This window comes from Cetorhinus maximus, chromosome 22, assembly GCF_964194155.1.
Source record: "Cetorhinus maximus chromosome 22, sCetMax3.hap1.1, whole genome shotgun sequence".
NCBI classification, from domain to species: Eukaryota; Metazoa; Chordata; class Chondrichthyes; order Lamniformes; family Cetorhinidae; genus Cetorhinus; species Cetorhinus maximus.
The window spans coordinates 40,208,172-40,231,081 of record NC_135900.1 but is presented as its reverse complement, the minus strand read 5'-3'; the positions used below and the strand labels follow the sequence as shown (position 1 = coordinate 40,231,081).

At 40.9% G+C, this 22,910-nt stretch overlaps 1 protein-coding gene across 2 annotated transcripts in view; it reads left to right on the top strand.

Annotated features, from left to right (window-relative positions):
• The window catches only part of lrp6 (low density lipoprotein receptor-related protein 6), a 184,091-nt gene extending 172,955 nt beyond the window's left edge, over positions 1–11,136 (top strand). For both annotated transcript variants that reach the window (XM_078568140.1, XM_078568139.1), the window contains exons 19-23: positions 4,295–4,405; positions 6,022–6,252; positions 7,363–7,499; positions 8,134–8,231; positions 8,971–11,136. In XM_078568140.1, coding sequence (XP_078424266.1) covers positions 4,295–4,405; positions 6,022–6,252; positions 7,363–7,499; positions 8,134–8,231; positions 8,971–9,253 — 860 coding nt within the window. In that variant the 3' untranslated portion in view covers positions 9,254–11,136. The remainder of the gene's footprint in view (positions 1–4,294; positions 4,406–6,021; positions 6,253–7,362; positions 7,500–8,133; positions 8,232–8,970) is intronic.
• The last annotated feature ends 11,774 nt before the right edge of the window (positions 11,137–22,910 follow it).

Here is a 22,910-nt window from a genome sequence, read left to right as displayed (position 1 = left end):
AATTTGTCATGTGCAGTGATATTGGAGGAAAAAGGGATGCTGAGTGAAAGGGAATCGGAGAGTGAATCATCAAGGGCTACTGTTTTGCTCCATTTTCAGGAGACGGGAATGAATCTCACGTCTCCTCTCTATGTTGGAAAATTGGCTTATGGTATTCAAAGGGGTTGGTGGAACTAATGTAAGGAAGGTAAGTTGATTTGCTAGTGAGCTGCGCCACCATCTGGCTGGTTATAGATTTGCATTCCAGAATTTTAATTTTTCTTCATTCATGGGATGGGACCAACATTTATTGGCCACGCCTAGTTGGTCTTATGAAGGTGGGGGTGAGCCGCCACCTTGACCCATTGCAGACTGTGTGCTGAAGGTACTCCCTCAGTGCTGTTAGGGAGTTTCAGGATTTTGAACCAGTGCCGATGAAGGAATGGCCATATATATTTGGTGGTGGTGTTCCCACATATCTTCTGCTCTTGTCCTTTCAGACAGTAGGAGTCACTGGCTTGGAAGGCACTGTTAAAGGACCTGCAGTGCATTTGTCAGACAGTATAGGCTACTGCCACTGTATGCTGCTGGTGGAGGGAGTGAATGGCACCCGGTTTACACCCTTCAACAATCCAGCGGGCTCCTTTATCCTGGATAGCATCAATTTTTTTTGAGTGTTGTTGGAGCTGCGCTCATCCAGGAAAATGGAGGGTAATCCATCATAATCTTGACTTGCAACTCAACACTGGGCATCCATGAGGCACTGTAAACCATCAGAAACAGCAGAATTGTATTCAGTCACCATCTGTAACCTCATGACCTGGCATATCCCTCATTCTACCATTACCCATTAAGCCAAAGGATCAACCCTGGTTCAGTGAGGAGTGCAGGACTGCATGCCAGGAGCATCGCTAGGTATACCTAGAATGAGGTGCCACTGGTGTTGAAGCTACAACACAGGGCTACATGCATGTTAAACTGCAGAAGCAGCATTCTACAGACAGAACTAAGCAATATCACAACCAACATATCAGGTCAAAGATCTGCAATCCTGCCACATGGTGGACAATTAAACAGCTAACGGGAGGCAGTGGCTCCACGAACATCCCCATCCTCAAAGATGGCGGAGCCCAGCATATCGGTACTAAAGACGTGACTGAAGTGTTTTCAACCATTTTTAGCCAGAAGTGCCAAGTGGATGATCCATCTTGGCCTCCTCCTGAGGATCTCACCATCACAGATGCCAGTCTTCAGCCAATTCAATTTACCGTGATATCAAGCAACAGTTGAGCACACTGGACACAGCAAAGGCTATAGGCTGTAACAACTTCCTGGCTATAGTGCTGAAGAACTTATGCTCCAGAGCTAACTGTGCCTCTAGCCAGGCTGCCCCGGTACAGCTACAATACTAGTATCTACCCAACAAAGTAGAAAATTGTCCTGATATGACCTGCCCACCAAAAGGAAGATAAATCCAATCTGACCAATTACTGCCCCATCAGCCAACTCTAAGTCAAAATAATGGAAGGGATCACTGACAAAGCTACCAAGCAGCACTTACACACCAATAGCCTACCCACCAGTGCTCAGTTTGGGTTTGCCAGGATCACTCGGCTGCAGACCTCATTGTAACTTTCATCCAAATGTGGACAAGAGCTGAATGCCAGAGGTAAAGTGAGAGTGACTGTGCTTGACATCAAGGAGCCCCCAATTGAAATTTAAGTCAACGGAAATCAGGGCAAAGACTCACCACTGGTTGGAATCAGATTTGTACAAGGAGGATGGTTGTGGTAGTTGGAGGTCAATCATCTCAGTTCCAGGACATCACTGCAGGAGTTACACAGGGTAGTGTCCTCAGCCTTACCTTCTTCAGCTGCTTCATCAGTGATCTTCCTTCCATCATCAAGGTCAGAAGTGGGGATGTTTGCCAATGATTGCAGTGTTCAATACCATTCAAGATGACTCAGATATTGAAGCAGTCTGTGCCCACATGCAGCAAGACCTGCACAACAATTAGGCTTGGGCTGATAACTGGCATTTGTGCCACACAGTGCCAAGCAATGACCATCACCAGCAACAGATAATCTAATCATTTCCCCTTGACATTCAACAGCATTAACATCGCTGAATCCCCCATTATCTACATCCTGGGGCTTACCATTAACCAGAAACTAAATTGGATCGGCCATATAAATACTGTGGCTACAAGGCCACGTCAGAGGCTAGAAACCCTGTGGACGGCAACTCATGTCCTGACTCTCCAAAGCCTGTCCACCATCTACAAGGTATCTCGGTTAGCACAGTCTACAAGGCATCTCACAAAGTAACACCATCTCCAAGGTATCTCATTTAGCACAGTGGTAGTGCCACACAACATAATGGATGGTATCCTCTGTGTGAAGATGGGATTTTGTCACCACAAGGACTCTGCGGTGGTCACTCCTATAAATAAGGTCATGAACAGATGCATCTATGGCTAGTATATTGGTGGTGGTGGTGGTGAGGTCAAGTAGGTCTTCCTCATGTTGGTTCACTCACCATCTGCTGCAGACCCAGTTTTGTAAATATGCCCTTCAGGACTTGGCCAGCTTGGTCGGTAATGATGCTACCAAGCCAGTCTTAGTGATGGACGTAGAATTTCCTCCATCCATAGTACATTCTGTGCACTTGCTACCCTCAGTGCTTCTTCCATGTGGTGTTCAGCATGGAAGAGCACTGATTCATCAGCTGATGGAGGGTGGTAAGTGGTAATCAGCAGGAAGTTTGATCTGATGCCATGAGACTTCATGAGGCCTAGAGTCAATTTTGAAACTTCCAGAGCAACTCCCTCCTGAGTGTAGACCACTGTGCTACCATCTCTCGTGTATCTGTCCTGTCAATAGAATAGGACATAGGGAAGGATGGTGAAGGAGGAGTCTGGGACATTAGCTGTAAGGTATGATTCTGTTGTTGTGACTGTCAGGTTGCTGCTTGACCAGTCAGTGGGACAGCTCTTCCAATGTTAGCACAAGTTTCCAGTTGTTAGGACTTTACAGTGTTGACTGAGCTGGCTTTACAGTTGTGTCTGAATCCAGTGCTTCATTCGATGTAAGGTAACCCATCTGGTTTTGTTCTGATTATGGTTTTTTCGTATCAGTGTTGACACAATTGAATGCTTGTTGGACCATTTCAGATGGCAGTTATGAATCAAACACATTGCTGAGAGTCTGGAGTCACAAGACTAAACTGGATAAGGATGACAGATTTTACTTCCCCAAAGGACATTTAGTGAACCAGTTGGGTTTATAACAATAATCCAATAGTTTCATAGTCACTATTACTGATGCAAACTTTTTATTTCAGATTTATTTAATTAACTGAATTTAACTTTTCCAACTACCATAGTGGGATTTGAACTCGCACCTCTGTAATATAACCGGTATACTACCATATATTTGTATGTAGACCCTTAGAATTTCATGGTGCAATACTGGCCCCCAGGTAGGTTTGGTTGGGGTAGGAAGAATCAAAGCGATTCAGAAAGTTGTGGGAGGGAGGGGCTGATCGGGAGGGTCACTGGGTAACTGGGATCAGGGGTTGGTGGGGGAGTACACGCTGGAGAGCTCGTCTTCTGGCATCATATTCAGTTAAGTATATTTTGATAACTTACCTTTCTGTTGGTGGCCTGCAGCAATTCCTTTAAGGACCATTAGCTAAACCCCACATTTCCAAGTTGTTTTCTGAAAGCAGCTGGCTGGTTGCATCTATATTCAGAGTTACCCAGTTTTACCAAGGGGTCCTCAGATGGATTTTAGTTGCATATTTAATATGTAAAGTGTCTAACACCTGTTTCGGGTACATGCCCTGAATGCCTTTTTTTTGCCTTTTCTGATATGATGAGTGGCACACTTCTGGCTGTAATGAGCATATGCTTTCTGCTTGCCACATTGGAAACTTATGTGCCCATTAAACAGCTGAAGGTTATTGTGGCACCATTGACTTTCAAAGCCCAGGAATGTTTTGAATCTCATAGTACTGTGAGAGCTGGATTAATCTATCCCACTTTTGGCTAATCTCTGGCAAATAGTCACAAAATAACATTGGTGAAGCTGGGGTGTTGAAAAGGTGAGCAAGAAATCTACCATATTATTTTTTACTAAACCACCTCTCATTTGAACATTATGATGGTTACTATAGCATATTGGGAAAAAGTTGCAAAACTGACTACTGTTTTTAAATTGCTCTGTATTTAAGGTGTGTTCCAACTCTGAACCTCCCCATTACACTTGACCTCTCAGCAAAGTAAAGCCTTATCTTTTTTTCTGCTTCTCCTCAGTTCTGTGCGCTATGGACCAGTTTCAATGTGCCAATGGCCAGTGCGTTGCCAAACACAAAAGATGTGATCATAACAGTGATTGCACCGACAATTCGGATGAAGTTGCCTGCTGTAAGCTTTCACCAAATAACGTACTGTTTGTATAATAGGGTTCTATTTTGATACATTTATGCTTTGCATTTACAGTGAATGTAAAATAGCAGTTTACTTTAATCAGAAAATAATGATTTTCTCTCTCCCTCCCTTCAAATTTCCACAATACAGCAAAAAAAAATGTGTTCTATATTTATTCGGGTGGTGTTAAGAGCAGATCCCGGATGGGCTAAGGTCCGGTTTTCTTGTACTGTGTTCTTGTTTGACATCAATTGGGAGAATTTATCAGGCAATCAGAATTCTAGCTTGACATTATTACAGGTACCAGTTGAGTGATCTCATCAAAGCAGATAATAGGACTCCAGAGATTAAACAAAATTGTGAAAATTGCACAGTACACTCAAAGAAAGGATTTGTTTCCTGAAAGTTTTGACTTGCCAGTTCATTTTGTCAGGTGTCGGCCATGGTTCAATTGGCAACACTATCGTCTCTGAATCTGAAGGTTATAGGTTCACGTCCCATTCCAAGACGTGAGCACAGAAAGCAAACCTGACACTTCAGTGCAATACTGAGGGAAGGCTGCACTGTCGGAGGTGCTGTCTCCATGCGATGAGATGGTAAATGAGGGCCTGTCTGCCCCCTCAGGTGAATAGCACTATTTCAAAGAAGAGCACGGTGTCCTGGCCAATATTTAGCCCTCAATCAACATCGCATGCAGATTATCTGGTCATTATCATGCTTGCTGTATGCAAATTGGCTGCTGTGTTCCTATATTGCAACAGTGACTGTACTTCAAATGCACTTCATTGGTTGTAAAGTGTTTTGGGATGTCCAGTAGTCATGAAATTCACTACTTACATGCAAGATTTTTTCTTTGGCTTAAGCAGCTCCCACAAATGCAATGAATTTCTGAGGCATTCAAAATAACATGCTATAGGAAATGGCAGAGAATCATTTTAAAATACAGGAAATGGTACTGAGATGGGGCAGAGGAAAATTTAATTAAACTGTGATGATTTGGCTGTAACAAAGAGTAGCACTTAAATTTGGCAAACAGAAGAGGGAATTACAGTTTATTTATGTTGGGGGTTGGGTAGGAGAGAGGAAGAAAAATTAACAGCGACTTGTGGAACAGATCCTATTTTTAAGATTGAAATTTGCACTTTAGAAATAGAATTTTGTGTAATTGCAGACTGAGTTTCTCCCTTGCAGATTTCTGTTAATGTTGTACTTCATAGACTCTGTGACATGATCAAGTTGAGTATTTTAAGTAAAAACTTAGCGATCTTGTTTCTTTGTTAAATACTTTTCACTTTGTTCCTGCTTTGTTATGCTAACTTAGGAAAATGTGAAGCACAGCAAGGCAGTGAAATTTCAATTCAGCTTCAGAAGATTTACTTTTAATTATTTTCTGTTTGCTTCTCCCTTTTGAAACTAAACCCAGCACTATCTTTCTTAAATAAATTTATCTATCTGCCTCTTTTCTTTGAACATACTTAAGGTAAGCACCAATGCACAAAGGCTGTAAATATGTGTTCATTTAATGACAACCAGATGCAACAAATTCACCTTCTTGGTCTGCTGATCATGCAAATCATTGCTTTGTAACGTACTTTTTTGTTAATTTCTTACAGATCCAACAGAGGAGCCTACTCCTCAACCTACGAACACCATTGGTTCAATTATTGGTGTAATCCTCTCTGTCTTTGTGATTGGAGCTATATACTTTATCTGCCAACGTGTTCTGTGCCCACGGATGAAAGGTGATGGAGAAACGATGACAAATGATTTTGTTGTGCATGGATCTGCTTCAGTGCCTCTAGGCTATGTACCACATACTAACTCCCTTCCAGGATCGCTGCAAGGTAGGAATGCTTTATTATCATTGAATCCTGAAAATTGAGGCCTTGTGTGTGGAATCATACTGGGAAACTATAATTGTGTAGTTATTAACCAGGCTTTTTCTATCTTTAAATGTGTAGCAAAGTTTCCTTTGAGCAGGCTGTTACAATATAGCTCGCTGCATTTTTTAAAAATTGTACTTTACATCAGTTTAATCTGTGTTAGATACTCTATATAAAAAAAGTGTTGGATTGATAACTACATTAAATTTTGATAGTTTTTTTGTATGTTTTACTATTGGCATACTTTCTTATACTAGTGCCATACTAAGGTTATCTTTTATTTGGCCATTGTCCCTCTTTCTCTCCCATTTATTGCTCCAGGTATATGGTTCCATAGACACTGAACATCCTCTAGTGCCACATTCCAAGGACCATGGAAAGTGATTGTTGGCAAACTGTTCAGTCATGGAGATATTGTAGTTAAATCTGATCCTGCCCTTAACTGATATCCACATTCATGTTTTCCAAGTGCTCACTGGTTGGAGTGGGGTCTGTGACTGAGATTTTCCTTTCCTCAGCCCAGCAATGTTGGGATCAACAATAGCAGCAGTACAGCAACTCCAGCAGAAATTAGCTGTTGAACTTGGTGCTTTCTTAGTTCATGTTACTCTATTATGTTTTTTCTATCACCTGGGCCACTGAGAGCATGTACTGGGCTTTTCATCCTGTAGGTGCCAGAAGTTTGCTGTTCCACAGTTGATTGCAGTCCCTACGGCCATAATTGAGGATCACCAATATAACTGGACAATAAATAGACACCTTATCTTATTGTAAACTTAGATACCATTATGGAAAAGTGAGCTATTTTCAACCCATTTAAAAAAGAACTACAACCACAGTAGGCCAGCTCTCCATCTTTAGTCTCTACTTCAAAATTAACAGTTATGAGGGAGAATCCTGGAAAAGATGGTAAAATAAAGGAGGAGAGGAGACACAAGATCTGGCTAGTGATTGTATCTGCATATTTAAATAAAATAAATATATATAATTATATATAAAATATAATTTATATATTATAAATAATATATATATAAAAATTTAACTGCTGGGTTGTGTTTTCTTTAATTGCAGGTATGTCCCGTGGCAAGTCTGTGATGAGTTCCCTGAGCATTATGGGTGGAAGCAGTGGGCCTCCGTATGACAGGGCTCATGTTACAGGGGCCTCATCCAGCAGCTCCTCAAGTACAAAAGGCACTTACTTTCCTCCTGTAAGTAGACAGTTTAGTTATCAACTTTGTTTTTTTTCCCCCTTTAAAGAATAGGCTGAGTTTAACCATGCAAATGTCTTTTTATTTTTGAAAAAAATCTTCAACCTTCCTTTATTCTTGTTTTTTTCATTTTTTTCCTGAATCTGTGTCTGTATTCCGAAACTGCATGAAGAAAAATTTATATTGATTCTTTTTTTAAAATTTTGCTAATGTTTTTCACCTGACTTCTTCGGGCTGCAGTACAAATTTTCTGAGAACAGATATTAGCAACAGTCCAGAACCTTGTACAAATGGCAATTTTTCATGTGTAGCAGAGACAGAGTATTGGCAGGCTGGAGTACACAATAGCTGATACACGCATGCACACTCTAACATGTGGCCTAATGTGGACAAGCACCCTGGCTAGCTGAATTTCTGTTTTGTCCTCTCTGCTCCCCCAAGTCTCAAGTTTGGGAAGACCGCGACAATTGTTTTTTCTATCTCTCTTCTACCTGAAATATGCCAACACAGCACATTAATCTCTGAGAAATCTGTGTAGCTCAGTACCACAACACAGGGGGATTTATCTACTGTGAACATATCTTGTTAAATAATTTACTTAGGTTTAGAGTTTACTCTTTTTTTCTCTCTCCAGATGCTGAATCCTCCACCTTCACCAGCTACCGAACGTTCACATTATACCATGGAATTTGGTTACTCGTCAAACAGCCCTTCTACTCATAGATCATACAGGTAAATGGAGAACACAACGAGATGTAAATTTAACTGAGTGCACTTAACCACAATATCATACTATGTTACTTTGCAACTGCTAACAGAAACCAGATAAAAGGATTTTTTCCTCTTTGAATGCAATTGTTTCCTGTAGTTACTCTGCACCTTCAGTGTAAAATTTCTGGGAGCTTCAAATGATCAAACATGCTGGAATTTTGGTTATTTACTTTCCTGTTTCATCTGACAGTTTAATAAAAACTTTTGTGTAATACTGAGAGGAGTTTCATATACTTGAACAGGTTATATTGGAAAGACAAACAGTATTCCCATATCTTTTGTGTCGGCGGGAGAGGGTTTAAACTGTAATCTTACTGTTGTTTTGTAGTATTTTGTGCTGATACGATTCAGTTCATTTTTATGTAGAACTAGAATAGCTTCTTTAAATTTAGGTGTATAGTGGAAAAATAAACTACCCCACAAGTTTATTCAGCCATACTTCAAAAATAGGTGATCATGTAAGCCACTAATTGTTTTGTTACCATGGTTGCATCTGGTTTAATTTAAGGCCTGGCATTCCTGCTTAAACATAAATGTAAGGGGTGTTTTCACCATTTTAAAAAGAACTTTAATTAGTTTTGTGTGTTGTACTATATGTGCTCAACCATTATTTGTAGTAAAACTATAATATTTTAACCAGTAAATTAAAATTACAAACAAGTTGATATTGATACCTTGTACTTTCTTCCCCTGTCCACAGCTACAGACCATATGCTTATCGAAATTTTGCTCCACCTACTACGCCTTGCAGTACTGATGTATGTGACAGCGATTACACCCCTGGGAGGAGAATTGGTACAACAAAATGTTATAGCGATTTGAACTATGACTCTGAGCCTTTCCCTCCGCCTCCAACTCCACGGAGTCAGTACTTGTCTGCCGAGGAGAACTATGAAAGCTGCCCACCCTCTCCTTATACAGAAAGGAGTTACTCGCATCATCTTTATCCACCCCCTCCCTCCCCATGTACAGACTCCTCCTGAGTGCCATCTTTGCCAATTGTAAATAATTGTTAATATGAAGAGACTGCATAAAAGAAATACTAAAGAGGGGAGATGTGATTTGTACAGTGAAAATAAATTAGATTGGGAGGGAAGGGAAATGAGCTGCAAACAATTTGTACAGTAGAGAGGATATTTATATATTTTCTAACAGCACCTGCTGGTTGTGCCATAAAAAAATGTAAAAATTTGTACAAACAAAAAATCTTTTTTTCCACATGCAAACAAAAATGCCTTAACCCAGGGAAGCAACTTTACCTAAGAAGACTTAGAAGAAAACTAGCACACACATTAACAGGGCACTGTATACTGGATGGATTGCAACTCCAGTGCCCAAAGAGAATCACAGTGCGTTCTACAGTGAAAACAGAAATGCTAACATTCTTCCGCTTCCACCAAGAGAAGAACAGCTGCACAACACTGTTATAGAATTGAAAAGAGCAACTCATGGAGAGCTGGCATGAGGATCTTTTTCTTGCGTTTTTGTATAAAGCTGTTCCAGCAATGCTCAGTTGAAGGAGAGCACATGTAGAGTCACGTACTGAGATTCTTGTCACACCAGTGCCAATAATGTGTACAGTTTCACAATGAGCCAATGTCAGCCACTCTGCAGCTTTTAAAGCTAATTTGTGCCATGTGCTCTGAAGCTATTCCACACCCTTGCTGCATAGTCAGGGTGGGGTAGGATTGGAGGGAAATCATCTTGATTCAGCCTCTTTGTAGTGAAAATCATCATTCAAAGTAATCTGGGGACAAATGATGGAATAGCATCTGTGACTTTTAAAAATTATTTGACCAAGGGCATAAACCATGCCTTGATACCTTTTAAATTCGTCAATGAGCTTTTAACTTCAGTGCCCACAAATGTTCTGAGTGTATTTTTATACCACATATTGTGTAGATAACCTATTTATAAGCTATAAAATAACCTTGTATTAGATTTCTGTAAAGCCTGTCCATATATCCTTGCCGTACTTTCATGTATAGTTGTATTACTTTATGCATCATTTTATTTTTCTATAAAACATTAGTATAAGGATAATGACAATCTCAGATTTTTTTAATAGATGGCCAGATGAGTTTATTTTTTCCATTTTAAATGTAATTTTCAATTATCAGTTAAGGTACTGTGCAAAATACAGATATCACCTTTATATATTGCATTGTATAAAAAGATTACATTTTGTAGAAAAGACTGAATACTTTGTAATGGTCTTTATGATTGAATGACATGCCCAGGATACCTAAATCATGTTGCAGCCCTTTAAGATGTTTCCAGTATTCAATTATTTAATTAAGTCACTATTTTCCACAAAAGACTTTGAAGCATGCATAGGATAATTTGTACACGAGGATTTTTAAATTGTCTGCTGCTGTATACATGGTGCCAGGAACATCTGGTATATTTGTCCTGGTATACTTCTGAGTGATAATAGAACTCTTGTGTGCCAAATTCTGTTACAAAAACACCCTAGTGGTGTGTGTCTAAAGCAAACAACATTGTTTGGAAGTGAAGGATCTGGTGCTGCTGAATGCATTAATTGTAAACCTCTACACATTTTTTTCCCTTTTTGATTCTCCTGCTGCTGTCAGTTGGTAGCTGACAGTCTTGTGTACCAGGAGCAATCCAGGTACCAATATGCTTTGCAAGGATGTGTTTATATTAATGACCAACATTTGGTCAATCCTATCCATTTGCCTAATAACATCCTGAAAATGTAAAATAAGTGCTTTACTTGTCTGAACTGTGTTTTCAAAAAAGAAGAAAAAAAGCACCTTGTATAAAGCTCTTTCGGTTACTATCAAGTTAAGTTGTAACAAATGAAAAATTGATTTTTATAATAAAACTAAGAGTGAAATCTGCATTTATTCTTTCCACTAAGATGCCAAAGAAAGGAGCAGAAAGGTGTGCTGTTAAAACGCAGCTAAATTTCATCATTCAAACTGAAGGAACTGAAAGTACTGCTTCTCATTTGCACGTTTATCAAATTTGATATTACTTACTGACCATAATGGATTTTATATAGGGATAAAAACAGAAAATGATGGAAATATTCAGCAGATCGGGCAGAATCTTGCCTTTGTCGGGTGGGCTCTGCAGGTGTGGCCAGGAAGCTGGCCGCCGCCCACGATCGGAGCCGGAAGGTGATTTCACGCTGGTGGGCCAATTAAGGCCCGCCCAGCGTGAGACACGAGCAGCAGCGCTGCCTGAGCGGGCGGGAGGGAGGGAGGGAGGAGGTTGAGCAGGGAGAGCGCTTGATAATTGCCCTGAGGCACAGAGCTGCCTCAGAGAGATGAAGAGTTATGAAAAAAAATAAAGAAATTAAAAATGTTATAAAACATGTCCCCTCATGTGACAATGAGCAGGGACATGAGTTTTAACATTTTTATTTTAATTTTTATTTGCTTTAGGAAACCTCATCCCGCCCGTTGATGAGGTTTCCTAAAAAGTGCAAAGGCCATTTGGCCTTTTTGCCTGCCCGCCAACCGTAAGTTGGACGGGCAGTGGAAAATTTAGCTTAATTGATAATTTAATGGCCTTAACAGGCCTTTTAATTGTCGGTGGGCGGCTGCCCATTCTGGCACGCGCCCACCGACCGAAATATTGCGCGACTGCACGTTGACATCGAGGTCAACATGTGACATTTCACGCTCGAGCGGGTTGGGTGCGTGCCCACCCACCAATTTAAAAATTTTTCCCAGAGTTCAAGTTTCAGGTCTGTGACCTTTCATTAGAAAGGATTATTGGGCCTGGGAGACAGTTATTTGCAGTATAATAGAAGTTTGTAATAAAGGTTGCTGTATTCTGCATGTTTCAAAGCTAATTGAACCGTTGAAGATGTGTGTAAATTTATTTGCATTCTCGAGTTCACAGAATCACAGTGCAGAAGAGGCCCTTCGGCCCATCGAGTCTTCACCGACACGTGAGAAACACCTGACCTACCTACCTAATCCCATTCACCAGCACTTGACCCATAGCCTTAAATGTTATGATGTGCCAAGTGCTCATCCAGGTACTTTTTAAAGGATGTGAGGCAACCCACCTCCACCACCCTCCCAGGCAGTGCATTCCAGACCGTCACCACCCTCTGGGTAAAAAAGTTTTTCCTCACATCCCCCCTAAACCTCCTGCCCCATACCTTCAACTTATGTCCCCTTGTGACTGACCCTTCAACGAAGAGTAACAGCTGTTCCCTATCCACCCTGTCCATGCCCCTCATAATCTTGTACACTGCGATCAGGTTGCCCCTCAGTCTTCTCTGTTCCAACGAAAACAACCCGTCTATTAAATGTTTCATCCCAGGCAACATCCTGATGAATCTCCTCTGTGCCCCCTCCAGTGCAAAAGATCATTGGGCTAGTATGAGTATTGGTGCATGAAGTGGTGGTATCCATAAGGGAAAACCTGAAGGCAATTCAAGGAGCTACCAGTGTCATTGGCCTTTGGTGCAGATTAGTGTATAACGGCTAAATTTAACAGTAATCAAATAGCTGGGTATTTGTTAAAAGCTGTAGTGGCATCCAATGATTCAATTAGCATAAACAGCCATTATGTGGAGCCAAAATAATTTTTAAATACCTGGACACTAATGTATCTTTAACTACTTCATATCCATTGACAAATGACACATTTAAAGATTCATTAATATGGACAGGACGTTTGATATAGAATCTACAAACATTGCTTAGCTTTTTATGCTGCAGACTTTAATGATTCTAAAAGGCTATGAATGACTATGAAGGGTGTGGGGAGGGGGAGTTTATTCATCAATGGGATGTGGGCATCACTGGCTGGGCCAGCATTTATTGTCCATCCCTAATTGCCCTTGAGAAGGTGGTGACGAGCTGCCGCCTTGAACCGCTGCAGTCCATGTGGTGTAGGTACACCCACAGTGCTGTTAGGAAGGGAGTTTCAGGATTTTGACCCAGCAACAGTGAAGGAACAGCGATATAGTTCCAAGTCAGGATGGTGAGTGACTTGGTGGGGAACTTCCAGGTGGTGGTATTCCCATGCATCTGCTGCCCTTGTTCTTCTCAGCGGTAGAGGTCACGATTTTAGAAGGTGCTGTCTAAGGTGCCTTGGTGAGTTGCTGCAGTGCATCTTGTAGATGGTACACATTGCTGCCACTGCATTGATGGTGGAGGGAGTGAATGTTTAAGGTGGTGGATGAGACGTCAGTCAAGTGCGCTGCTTTGTCCTGGATGGTGTCAAGCTTCTTGAGTATTTTTGGAGCTGCACTCATCCAGGCAAATGGAGAGTTTTCCATCCTGACTTGTGCCTTGTAGTTGGGTGGACAGGCTTTGAGGAGTCAGGAGGTGAGTTACTCTCCACAAAATTCCTAGCCTCTGACCTGCTCTTGTAGCCACAGAGTTTATATGGCTGGTCCAGTTCAGTTTCTGGTCAATAGCAGCCCCCAGGATGTTGATAGTGGGGGATTCAAATGTCAAGGGGAGATGGTCAGTGCTTGCACTTGTGTGGCATAAATGTTATTTGCCACTTATCAGCCCAATCCTGAATATTGTCCAGGTCTTGCTGCATGTGGATATGGACTGCTTCAGTATCTGAGGAGCTACGAATGGTGCTGAACATTGCGCAATCGTCTGCAAACATGCCCACTTCTGACATGATGGAGGGAAAGTCATTGATGAAACAGCTGAAGATGGTTGAGCCTAGGACACTACCCTGAGGAACTCCTGCAGCAATGCCCCAGGACTGAAATTATTGACCAACAACCACAACCGTCTTCCTTTGTGTTAGGTATGACTTCAACCAGCATAGAGTTTTCCCCCTGATTCACATTGACTTCAGTTTTGCTTGGGCTCCTTGATGCCACATTCTGTCAAATGCTGCCTTGGTGTCAAGGGCAGTCACTCTCACCTCACCTCGGGAGTTCAGCTCTTTTGTCCATATTTGAACCAAGGCTGTAATGAGGTCAGGAGCTGAGTGGCCCTGGCGGAACCCAAATTGAGTGTCAGTGAGCAGGTTATTGCTGAGTAAATGCCACTTGATAGCACTGTCGGCAACTCCTTCCACAATTTTGCTGATGGTCGAGAGTAGACTGATGCGGCAGTAATTGGCTGGGTTGGATTTGTTCTGCTTTTTGTGGATAGGAAATCCCTGAGCAACTTTGCAAAATGCCTGGTGTTGCCAATGTTGTAGCTGTACTGGAACAGCTTGGCTAGGGGTGTAGTTAGTTCTGGAGCACAAGTCTTCAGTACTATTACTGGAATGTTGTCCGATCCCGTGGCCTTTGCTGTATCCCATACCTTCAGCCATTTCTTGCTATCACATGAAGTGTATCGAATTGGCTGAAGACTGGCATCTGTGATGCTGGGACCTCAGCAGGAGGCTGAGATGGATCATTCACTCAACACTTCTGGATGAAGATGGTTGCAAATGCTTCAGCCTTGTCTTTTGCACTGATGTGCTGGGCTCCCCCATCATCGAGCGATGGGGATATTTGTGGAGCCTCTTTCTCCAATGAGTTGTTTAATTTTCCTCCATCATTCACAACTGGATGTGGCAGGACTGCAGAGCTTAGATCTGATTCATTGGTTGTGGGATCAGTTAGCTCTATCTACAGCATGCTGCTTCCGCTGTATGTCATGCGGGTATTCCTGTGTTGTAGCTTCACCAGGTTAACACCTCATATTTAGGTATGCCTGGTGCTGCTCCTGGTATGCCCTCCTACACTCTTCATTGGACCTGGGTTGATCTCCTGGTTTGGTGGTAATGGTAGAGTGGGGCATATGCTGGGCCAAGAGGGTTGCAAATTGTGGTTGTACACAATTCTGCTGCTGCTGATGGCCCACAGCGCCTCATGGATGCGCAATTTTGAGTTGCTAGCTCAGTTCAAAATCTATCCCATTTAGCATGGTGGTAGTGCCACACATGGACGGTATCCTCAATGTAAAGATGGGACTTTGTCTCCACAAGGACTGTGTGGTGGTCACTCCTACCAGCACTGTTATGGACAGATGTATCTGTGACAGGTAGATTCATGAAGATGAGGTCAAATATGTTTTTCCCTCTCGTAGGTTCCCTCACCATTTGTCGCATACCCAGTCTAGCAGCTATGTCCTTTAGAACTCGGCCAGCTCGGTCAATAGTGTTGCTACTGAGCCACTCTTGGTGATGGACATTGAAGCCCCCCACCCAAAGTGCATTCTGTACCCTTACCACCCTCAGTGCTATCTCCAAGTGGTGTTCAGAGGAGTACTCATACAATCAATTGAGGGAGTGGGGAACTGTAGGTGGTAACCAGCAGGAGGCTGCTTTGCCCATGTTTGACCTGATGCCACGTGATTTTATGGGGCCCAGAGTTGATTGTTGAGGACTCCCAGGGCAACTCCCTCCCAACTGTCTACCACTGTGCTGACATCTCTGTTGGGTCTGTCCTGTCGGTGGGACAGGACATATCATCATCACCATCCCTGGGTGTCTGCGACATAGACTGGAAGGTATGATTGTGTGGGTATGACTCTCAGCCTGTGTAACAGCTTTCCCAATTTTGGCACAAGCCCTGGATGTTAGTAAGGAGGACTTCAATGGTAACTTCCAGGATGTTGATAGTGGAGGATTCAGCAATGTTAATGCCATTGAATGTCATGGGGCGATGGTTAGATTCTCTCGTTCGAGATTGTAATTGCCTGGCACTTGTGTGGCACAAATGTTACTTGCCACTTGTCAACCCAAGCCTGGATATTGTCCAGATCTTTCTGCATTTGGACATGGACTGTTTCCGTAGCTGAGGAGTCACGAATGGTGCTGAACATTGTGCAATCATCGGTAAACATCCCCACTTCTGACCTTAGGATGGAAGAAAGGTCACTGATGAAGCAGATGAAGATGGTTGGGCCTAGGACTTTACCCTGAGGAACTCCTGCACTGATGTCCTGGAACTGAGATGATTGACCTCTAACAAACGCAACCATTTTCCTTTGTGCTAAGCATGACTCCAACTATCTGAGAGTTTTCCCCCTGATTCTCATTGACTCCAGTTTTGCTAGGGTTCCTTGATGCCACACTCGGTCAAATGCTGCCTTGATGTCAAGGGCAGTCAATCTCATCTCACCAAGATCCTGTATATATTTTCAACTACATTCTCAATCTCCCCTTACACCTTCCAATGGTTTGTGCACATGTACCCTAGTTCGCTCTCTTCTTAGAGTCATAAAGGTCTACAGCACAGAAAAAGGCCCTTCGGCCCATCGAGTCTGCACCGGTCAAACAAGTATCTAACTATTCTAATCCCATTTTCCAGCACTAGGCCAATAGCCTTGTATACCATGTCATCGCAAGTGCACATCCAAATACTTCTTAAATGTTTTGAGGGTTTCTGCCTTTACCACCCTTTCAGGCAGTGAGTTCCAGATTTCCACCACCCTCTGGGTGAAAAAATTCTTCCTCACATTCCCTCTAAACCTCCTGCCCCTTACCTTAAATCTATGCCCCCTGGTTATTGATCCCTCCACCAAGGGGAAAATTTCCATCCTGTCTACCCTATCTATGCCCCTCATAATTTTATACAAGTCAATCATGCCCCCCCTCAATCTCCTCTGCTCCAGGGAAAATAACCCCAGTTTATCCAGTCTCTCCTCATAACTAAAACTCTCCAGCCCAGGCAACATCCTGGTAAATCTCCTCTGCACTCTCTCTAATGCAATCACATCCTTCCTATAATGCGGATTCCAGAACTGAACGCAATTCTCTAGCTGTGTCTTAACCAGCGTTTTATACAGTTCCAGCATAACCTCCCTGCTCTTACATTCTATGCCTCAGCTAATAAAGGCAAGTATCCCATATGCCTTCTTAACCACCTTATCTACTTTTCCCGCTACCTTAAGGAACCGTTGAACATGTACACCAAGGTCCCTCTGATCCTCGGTACTTCCCAGGGTCCTACCATTCATCGTGTATTCGTGTATCTTCCTGCACCTTCTTTAGAATTGTGCTGTTTGTCTTATCATTCTACCAAGATGCAACACTTCACACTCTACATTAAATTTAATTTGCCACATTTTCACTCATTCTATCAGACTGTCTATGTCCTCTTGAATTCTATCACTATCCTCCTCACAGTTCACAATACTTCCAAATTTTGTCATCTGCAAATTTTGAAATTGTGCCCTGCATATCCAAGTCTGTATCATTAATGAATATCTAGAATGATGGTGGACTTGGTACTGTCTCCTGGGGAACACCACTGCATATCTTCCTCCAATCTGAAAAACAAATGTTCACAACTACTGTTTCCTACCACATGACCAACTTAATATCCAAGCTACTCCTTTCCATTCTATTCCACAGCTTTCAACTTTGCTGGCAAGTCTATCACGTGGCACTTTATCAAACACGTTTTGGAAGTCCAAGTACACCACATTACCCTCATCAAACCCATCTTTTGTTACCTCAAGTTCATTAAACACAAAATGAAAACAAAAAATGCTGTAAATGCTCAGCAGTTGTGCAGCATCTGTGGAGAGAAATTGTTAATTAACCCTATTTCTCTCCACAGATGCTGCCTGACCTCATGAGCATTTACAGCATTTTTGTTTTATTTCAGATTTCCAGCATCTGCAGTATTTTGGTTTTGTCTTTGTAATTAAACGTGATTTGCCTTTAACAAATCCATACTGCTTTTCCCTCATTAATACGTTGTTGACCAAGTAATTTAATTTTGTCTTGGATTATCATCTCTAAAAGCTTTTCCCACCATCGAGGTTAAAGTGATTGACTTGATTTGGCTGCATTGCTTGTTTCCGTGCTGTGGTTTCTGTTATTCTAGGTAGCATTCAGTGACCTATATAGTTACTACACTGGTGTGAACCAGGTTATTCACTGCTTTTTGATGTTTATAGAATAACCAATTAAGCTAGAGAAAGCCCTTCTAGCCCCTACTTTGTGTTTTTAATAATTCATACAAATATACCTAACCGTTTTTTGAAAATTGTGTAGACTTACATAAATTAGCTAGTCATATATCTGACATAGTGATTGCAACATTATGGGCAGGATTTTTCAGTCGGCGTGTGGGGGCAGGCCCGACACGCTGACGGGTAAAATGACGCGCAATGACGTTGGGCATGCATTCCTGACATCTAATTAAGGTTATTGTAATTGCTGCCTGTCCAACCTTAAGGTTGGCGGGCAGACGAAAAGGCCAAGTGGCCTTCGCATTTTTTAGGAAACCTCATCCACGAGGCACGGAGCTGCCTCAGGGAGATTGAAGCACTCTTTTGCGCGCATATGAGAAAGAGCGCTGGCCCCGACTCTCCCTCCTCCCCCCCCCAGCCCACCCAGGTAGCACTGAGCGCTACTGGTCACATCTTACACTGGGTGGGCCTTAATTGGCCCGCCTGCGTAAAATGGCGGCATGGAGCCGATCGCGGATGGCTGAACAATTCAGGCCAATGTCTAAATGTAAAACATTTAATATGATAAATGGGCACCATCTTCCATGGTACAGGAGTTGAAAATGAGAAGTCATTTTAGAAATACCAGAGGAATGGACCCTCAACTGCTGGTCAAGCTAATTTAATGCACTGCACAAACATACATCTGCAAAATTGAAAATGCATAAAACCTATATTATGTTTCTGTTCTACAGTTATTATAATGAAGACAATCAAGACCTTTCCTCAAAAGCGCTGCAGTTAAACCACCTCTGTTTTATGTATGGCAATAACTGCTATGCCAGACAACACAGGATGCAATAATACTAGTTCTGTAACTGCTTGTAAGACAGGAAATTGTATGGTTTTACATCTCCCATAAAATATTCTTTCTATTGGCATGTATTCTGGGCTGTAGTGAAATGATAATTAGACATACTGCTTAAGCTTTGCCCTCTGGTATTAATTTGTCAGTCTCCTGATTACATTTACAGTCATGCAACAACACAGCTGCACCATTATATATTTCACAGCATAACCCTCAGTCCTTGCAACTTTTAAAGAATGTGTTTTCCAGGAAAAACCCAATTTATGTCCCTTTGGTTGATGTTAGTATTTAATCTTTAATTTTCATTTTGCTGACTAAAATTAAGATCAAATATGAAAACACAAAAATTGAATTTTTCATGACAGGATAGTGTCATTATTATTGAACAATCATAATTTTTTACTTCAGCTTGGATTTTTTGTAGTGAATTCTGGAGATGCTTTTCTTTCTCAACCATGCTTTGCAAAAAGTAACTGGAAACATCTGCCATATGTATTTTGAGAAGGGTGTAATCCCACATGTTGAATTCAGGTCAGGTAAAGAAATGTTTGGGAACTGTGACTTTGCAATTCATTTAAGTAGAATCTAAGCATGAACTTAGAACATTAATTTTCAAATACAGTATCTTGTATTGAAAATTAAATTTCAGTTATTGCTACAGTTGACTCTACCAACACCCCACCCAACCCCAACACCCACCACCACCTTTCAGATCTTGGTAAATGACAGTTTCACAAAACTACTTCTTGTTTAATGCTGTGCCCTGAGGGAAGCCAGGTACTAGAAGAAATTTCTTCAAGAAATATCGACAAAAACACAATTATACCCTCCCCTAACATGATGTACTTAATGCTGTATTTTCAACCACAAAGGCAGCCAAATGGAGTTTTGCAATTTCAATCAAATTGGTGAAATTCACTAAAAATTGAGGGGAGGGGGTTGATGGTGAGGTTCAGTTTTCATTGAGTATAATTTTTTTGAACTCTGTTTTTATTAAGTTCAGTGCTGCTGTAATTGGAGAAATTGGCTCGAAAGTACAAGTGATAATTCTGCTCCCTCAGTGAGAAAATCAGCAATTTCATCTGATAGTGTACAGGGTAGAAAACTTAACTGGAATTAATTAACATATTTTGAAGGTTATTTAGGTAAAGCCTCCTGCTTTAATTGTGTATCTAATAACATAATCCATTCTTAATGCTACACTAGTGTGGGAGCTAAAATTATGAAAGTGATATCTGAACTACAAATGTTTTTGATAAATAATAATATTGATAGCAGCTGCCATCATTGTGCATTAACAAGAACTACACTTTAACAATCTCACTCTGGTTCAGCTGATTAAAGCCAGATCATCCAAAAGTGGGGTGAAACTTCTTCCCAAAACGAGGATGCTCATGTTGTTTCCAGAATAATATGTTTGAAAAATAAGTATGGACAGGTGGGGAACCACAAATGGTCGCTAACCAGAAAAAGCCTGAGGCACCTTGTACTAACAGTCAGTTCATCAGCCTTTTGTTGGTCTTCACACTCTAGTGCAATAAACATGGAGTTACAGGATTCGTCTGAAAACAGAAGAGGGGCAGAAATTATACTTAGTGAGGAAAAATATATTTATGTTCCTATAACAAAATTGAATCCAAAGATCTTGTTCAGGCTGCTTCTTGCTATTTGGCTAATTTAGTCATTTAATTTTGTTTGTTAAGCTGCAGTATGGAACCATGGCCCTCTGATCACATTGTCATGTATCTATGCTGTGTCTCACATTTTATCTGTCACATTTCCAAATGTAAATGTGTTGTGTGCGCACCAGCTTGGTGAAAGATTCATATTTATTTTTTTTAAAATCACAATTGAACCGGTTTGGAATCTTGCGAACATGAATGAAATCCATCATGATAACATTTTTAAAAATTACAAATTGAAAGTGCAAGTCAATAATAGCTACCAGTAAAAAAGTTGATCAAACAAGTAGCTCCAGATATTACTTTCACCATTGGCCCTAAGCTCTAGAATTCTCTCCTTAAACCCCCCCCACTATCGTTTAAAACCCAATTCTTTGACCAAGCTTTTAATCACTCCTGTCATCATCTTTTTTGGCTTACTATCCATTTTCTTTGTTTATAGCTTTTGCAAGGCACCTGAGGAGTTTTTGTTTACACAGAAGGTGCTTTATAAATCCAATTGGTCTTGTTGTTAAACAGTGTCTATTGATGCTGCATGTTCCCAAAGATAATATTTTATCTAATAGGGGCACAAAGAAGTAAGCTCCTGTAAAATCAACTTCAGAAAAACCTTTTAGTTACCACATTGTGCTCATTAAAAATATATATTTTCATCAGTAAGTAGCATAAGGCACAGATTAAGTTAAGTCTGCTTTACTTCTGTCTCTGACACTGAGGATATGATACTCATTAAAAAATGATTATAAAAAATGACAATACATGCCTGACCTTCTGCCTAATGAATTAAATTATATGATATTTGAAATTCTACATGAAATTGACTCTCATTTGGTCACCAATGGGTTAACAACGTTGATTATGCTCATGGATTAAAATGATTGTCATATAATTCAGTATCCCCTATAAACATACAATTTTCTTTAATGGTTCACCATTTTCTTAAGCGGTTTGTACCTACTGGTGATTTTGGTCTTCAAAAATACTTTGATTTGTTCCTTTAACTTCTTACAGACTTTTCTACAGAAGCTAAAAATACAAATTTCAATGGAGATTAGAGTGTTGATGGTTTCTGTGGTAGGTATTTCAAAATAATTTCCTTTCTATTTAAGGACTAGGCTTAGAAAATTCAGTTATAGTATGAGAGCATATGGAAAGCTAAATTATTTACTACTCGGGATTATAACAGATGTTGGCTAAAATATCTTCTTATCAGGGACTTCCAACTATAGGACTCGCAGCTTACTGAGTACAGTTCAACAGTGTAACATCTTCTTAAAGTTGTTTAAAAAAACATATTTTACTTGATAATTCATTTAAAGCAACATACCTATTATTCGGCTTCACATTTTGTATACTGTCATGCACTGTGTGCTTTGTTTATTTATGATTTTGATACTGATCTTGACACAGGAGGTGAATGGATGTAAGTTCTGAGCAAACATAACTTTGCCTTTTGCTAAAGATAACCTGATAAAGTCTTTTTAGAAAATGAGTTTTTAAATTAAAAATAATGAAAGCATTGCTTATTTTCATTTGACTTTTTTTAAAACTCAAGTTGTGCCGGTGTCTGTCCCTCTCTCTGTCCCTCCAGGTACAACGATCAGAATCATTGTGAGCATATTGCTTCTATCCCTGCATCACTGGCTGTTACTAAATTAGGTTTAGACTGCATTGGAGAGGAGGACTAGGACATATATATCAGAAAATGGCTTTGAGATAGAGGATCAGCTATGGTCTGGTTAGGTGGCGGAGTGGGCTTGAGGAGCTAAATGGCCTACTCCTGTTCCTATTTCCTATATAGTAAGTTTTCACAAGGGAACAATCTCCACTGCCTTAATGGTATGGCGGATAAAGGCACAATCGCTGGTTTCCTAAGTTAGTTAAGTGCAGCTGGGGAAGCTGGGAGTGCTATAACATGCCTATAGAAATGGAAAAATCAACCAGGGTTCAGTCCAAATGTTGCTTGGTGTGGTACTGAAGGGCCAATGCTTTGGAACTCAATCCCGGCAGGAGTCAGCACCTTCAAGAAAAAAAGGGAGAAATTTGGGGAGGAAAAGAAACAATGTTTCCCAGGATGGAAATTTTTGGCCCAAAATATGACTTTTGTTCCTCCAAAGGCACTTATGCATTTAAAAAAAATTTTGTGTGCTGTTTCTGCATTAATGAAATTTTTTTTACCCATATATGTATATCCAGGTGGTCTTGTGGCACATTGGTAGCATACCTACCTTTG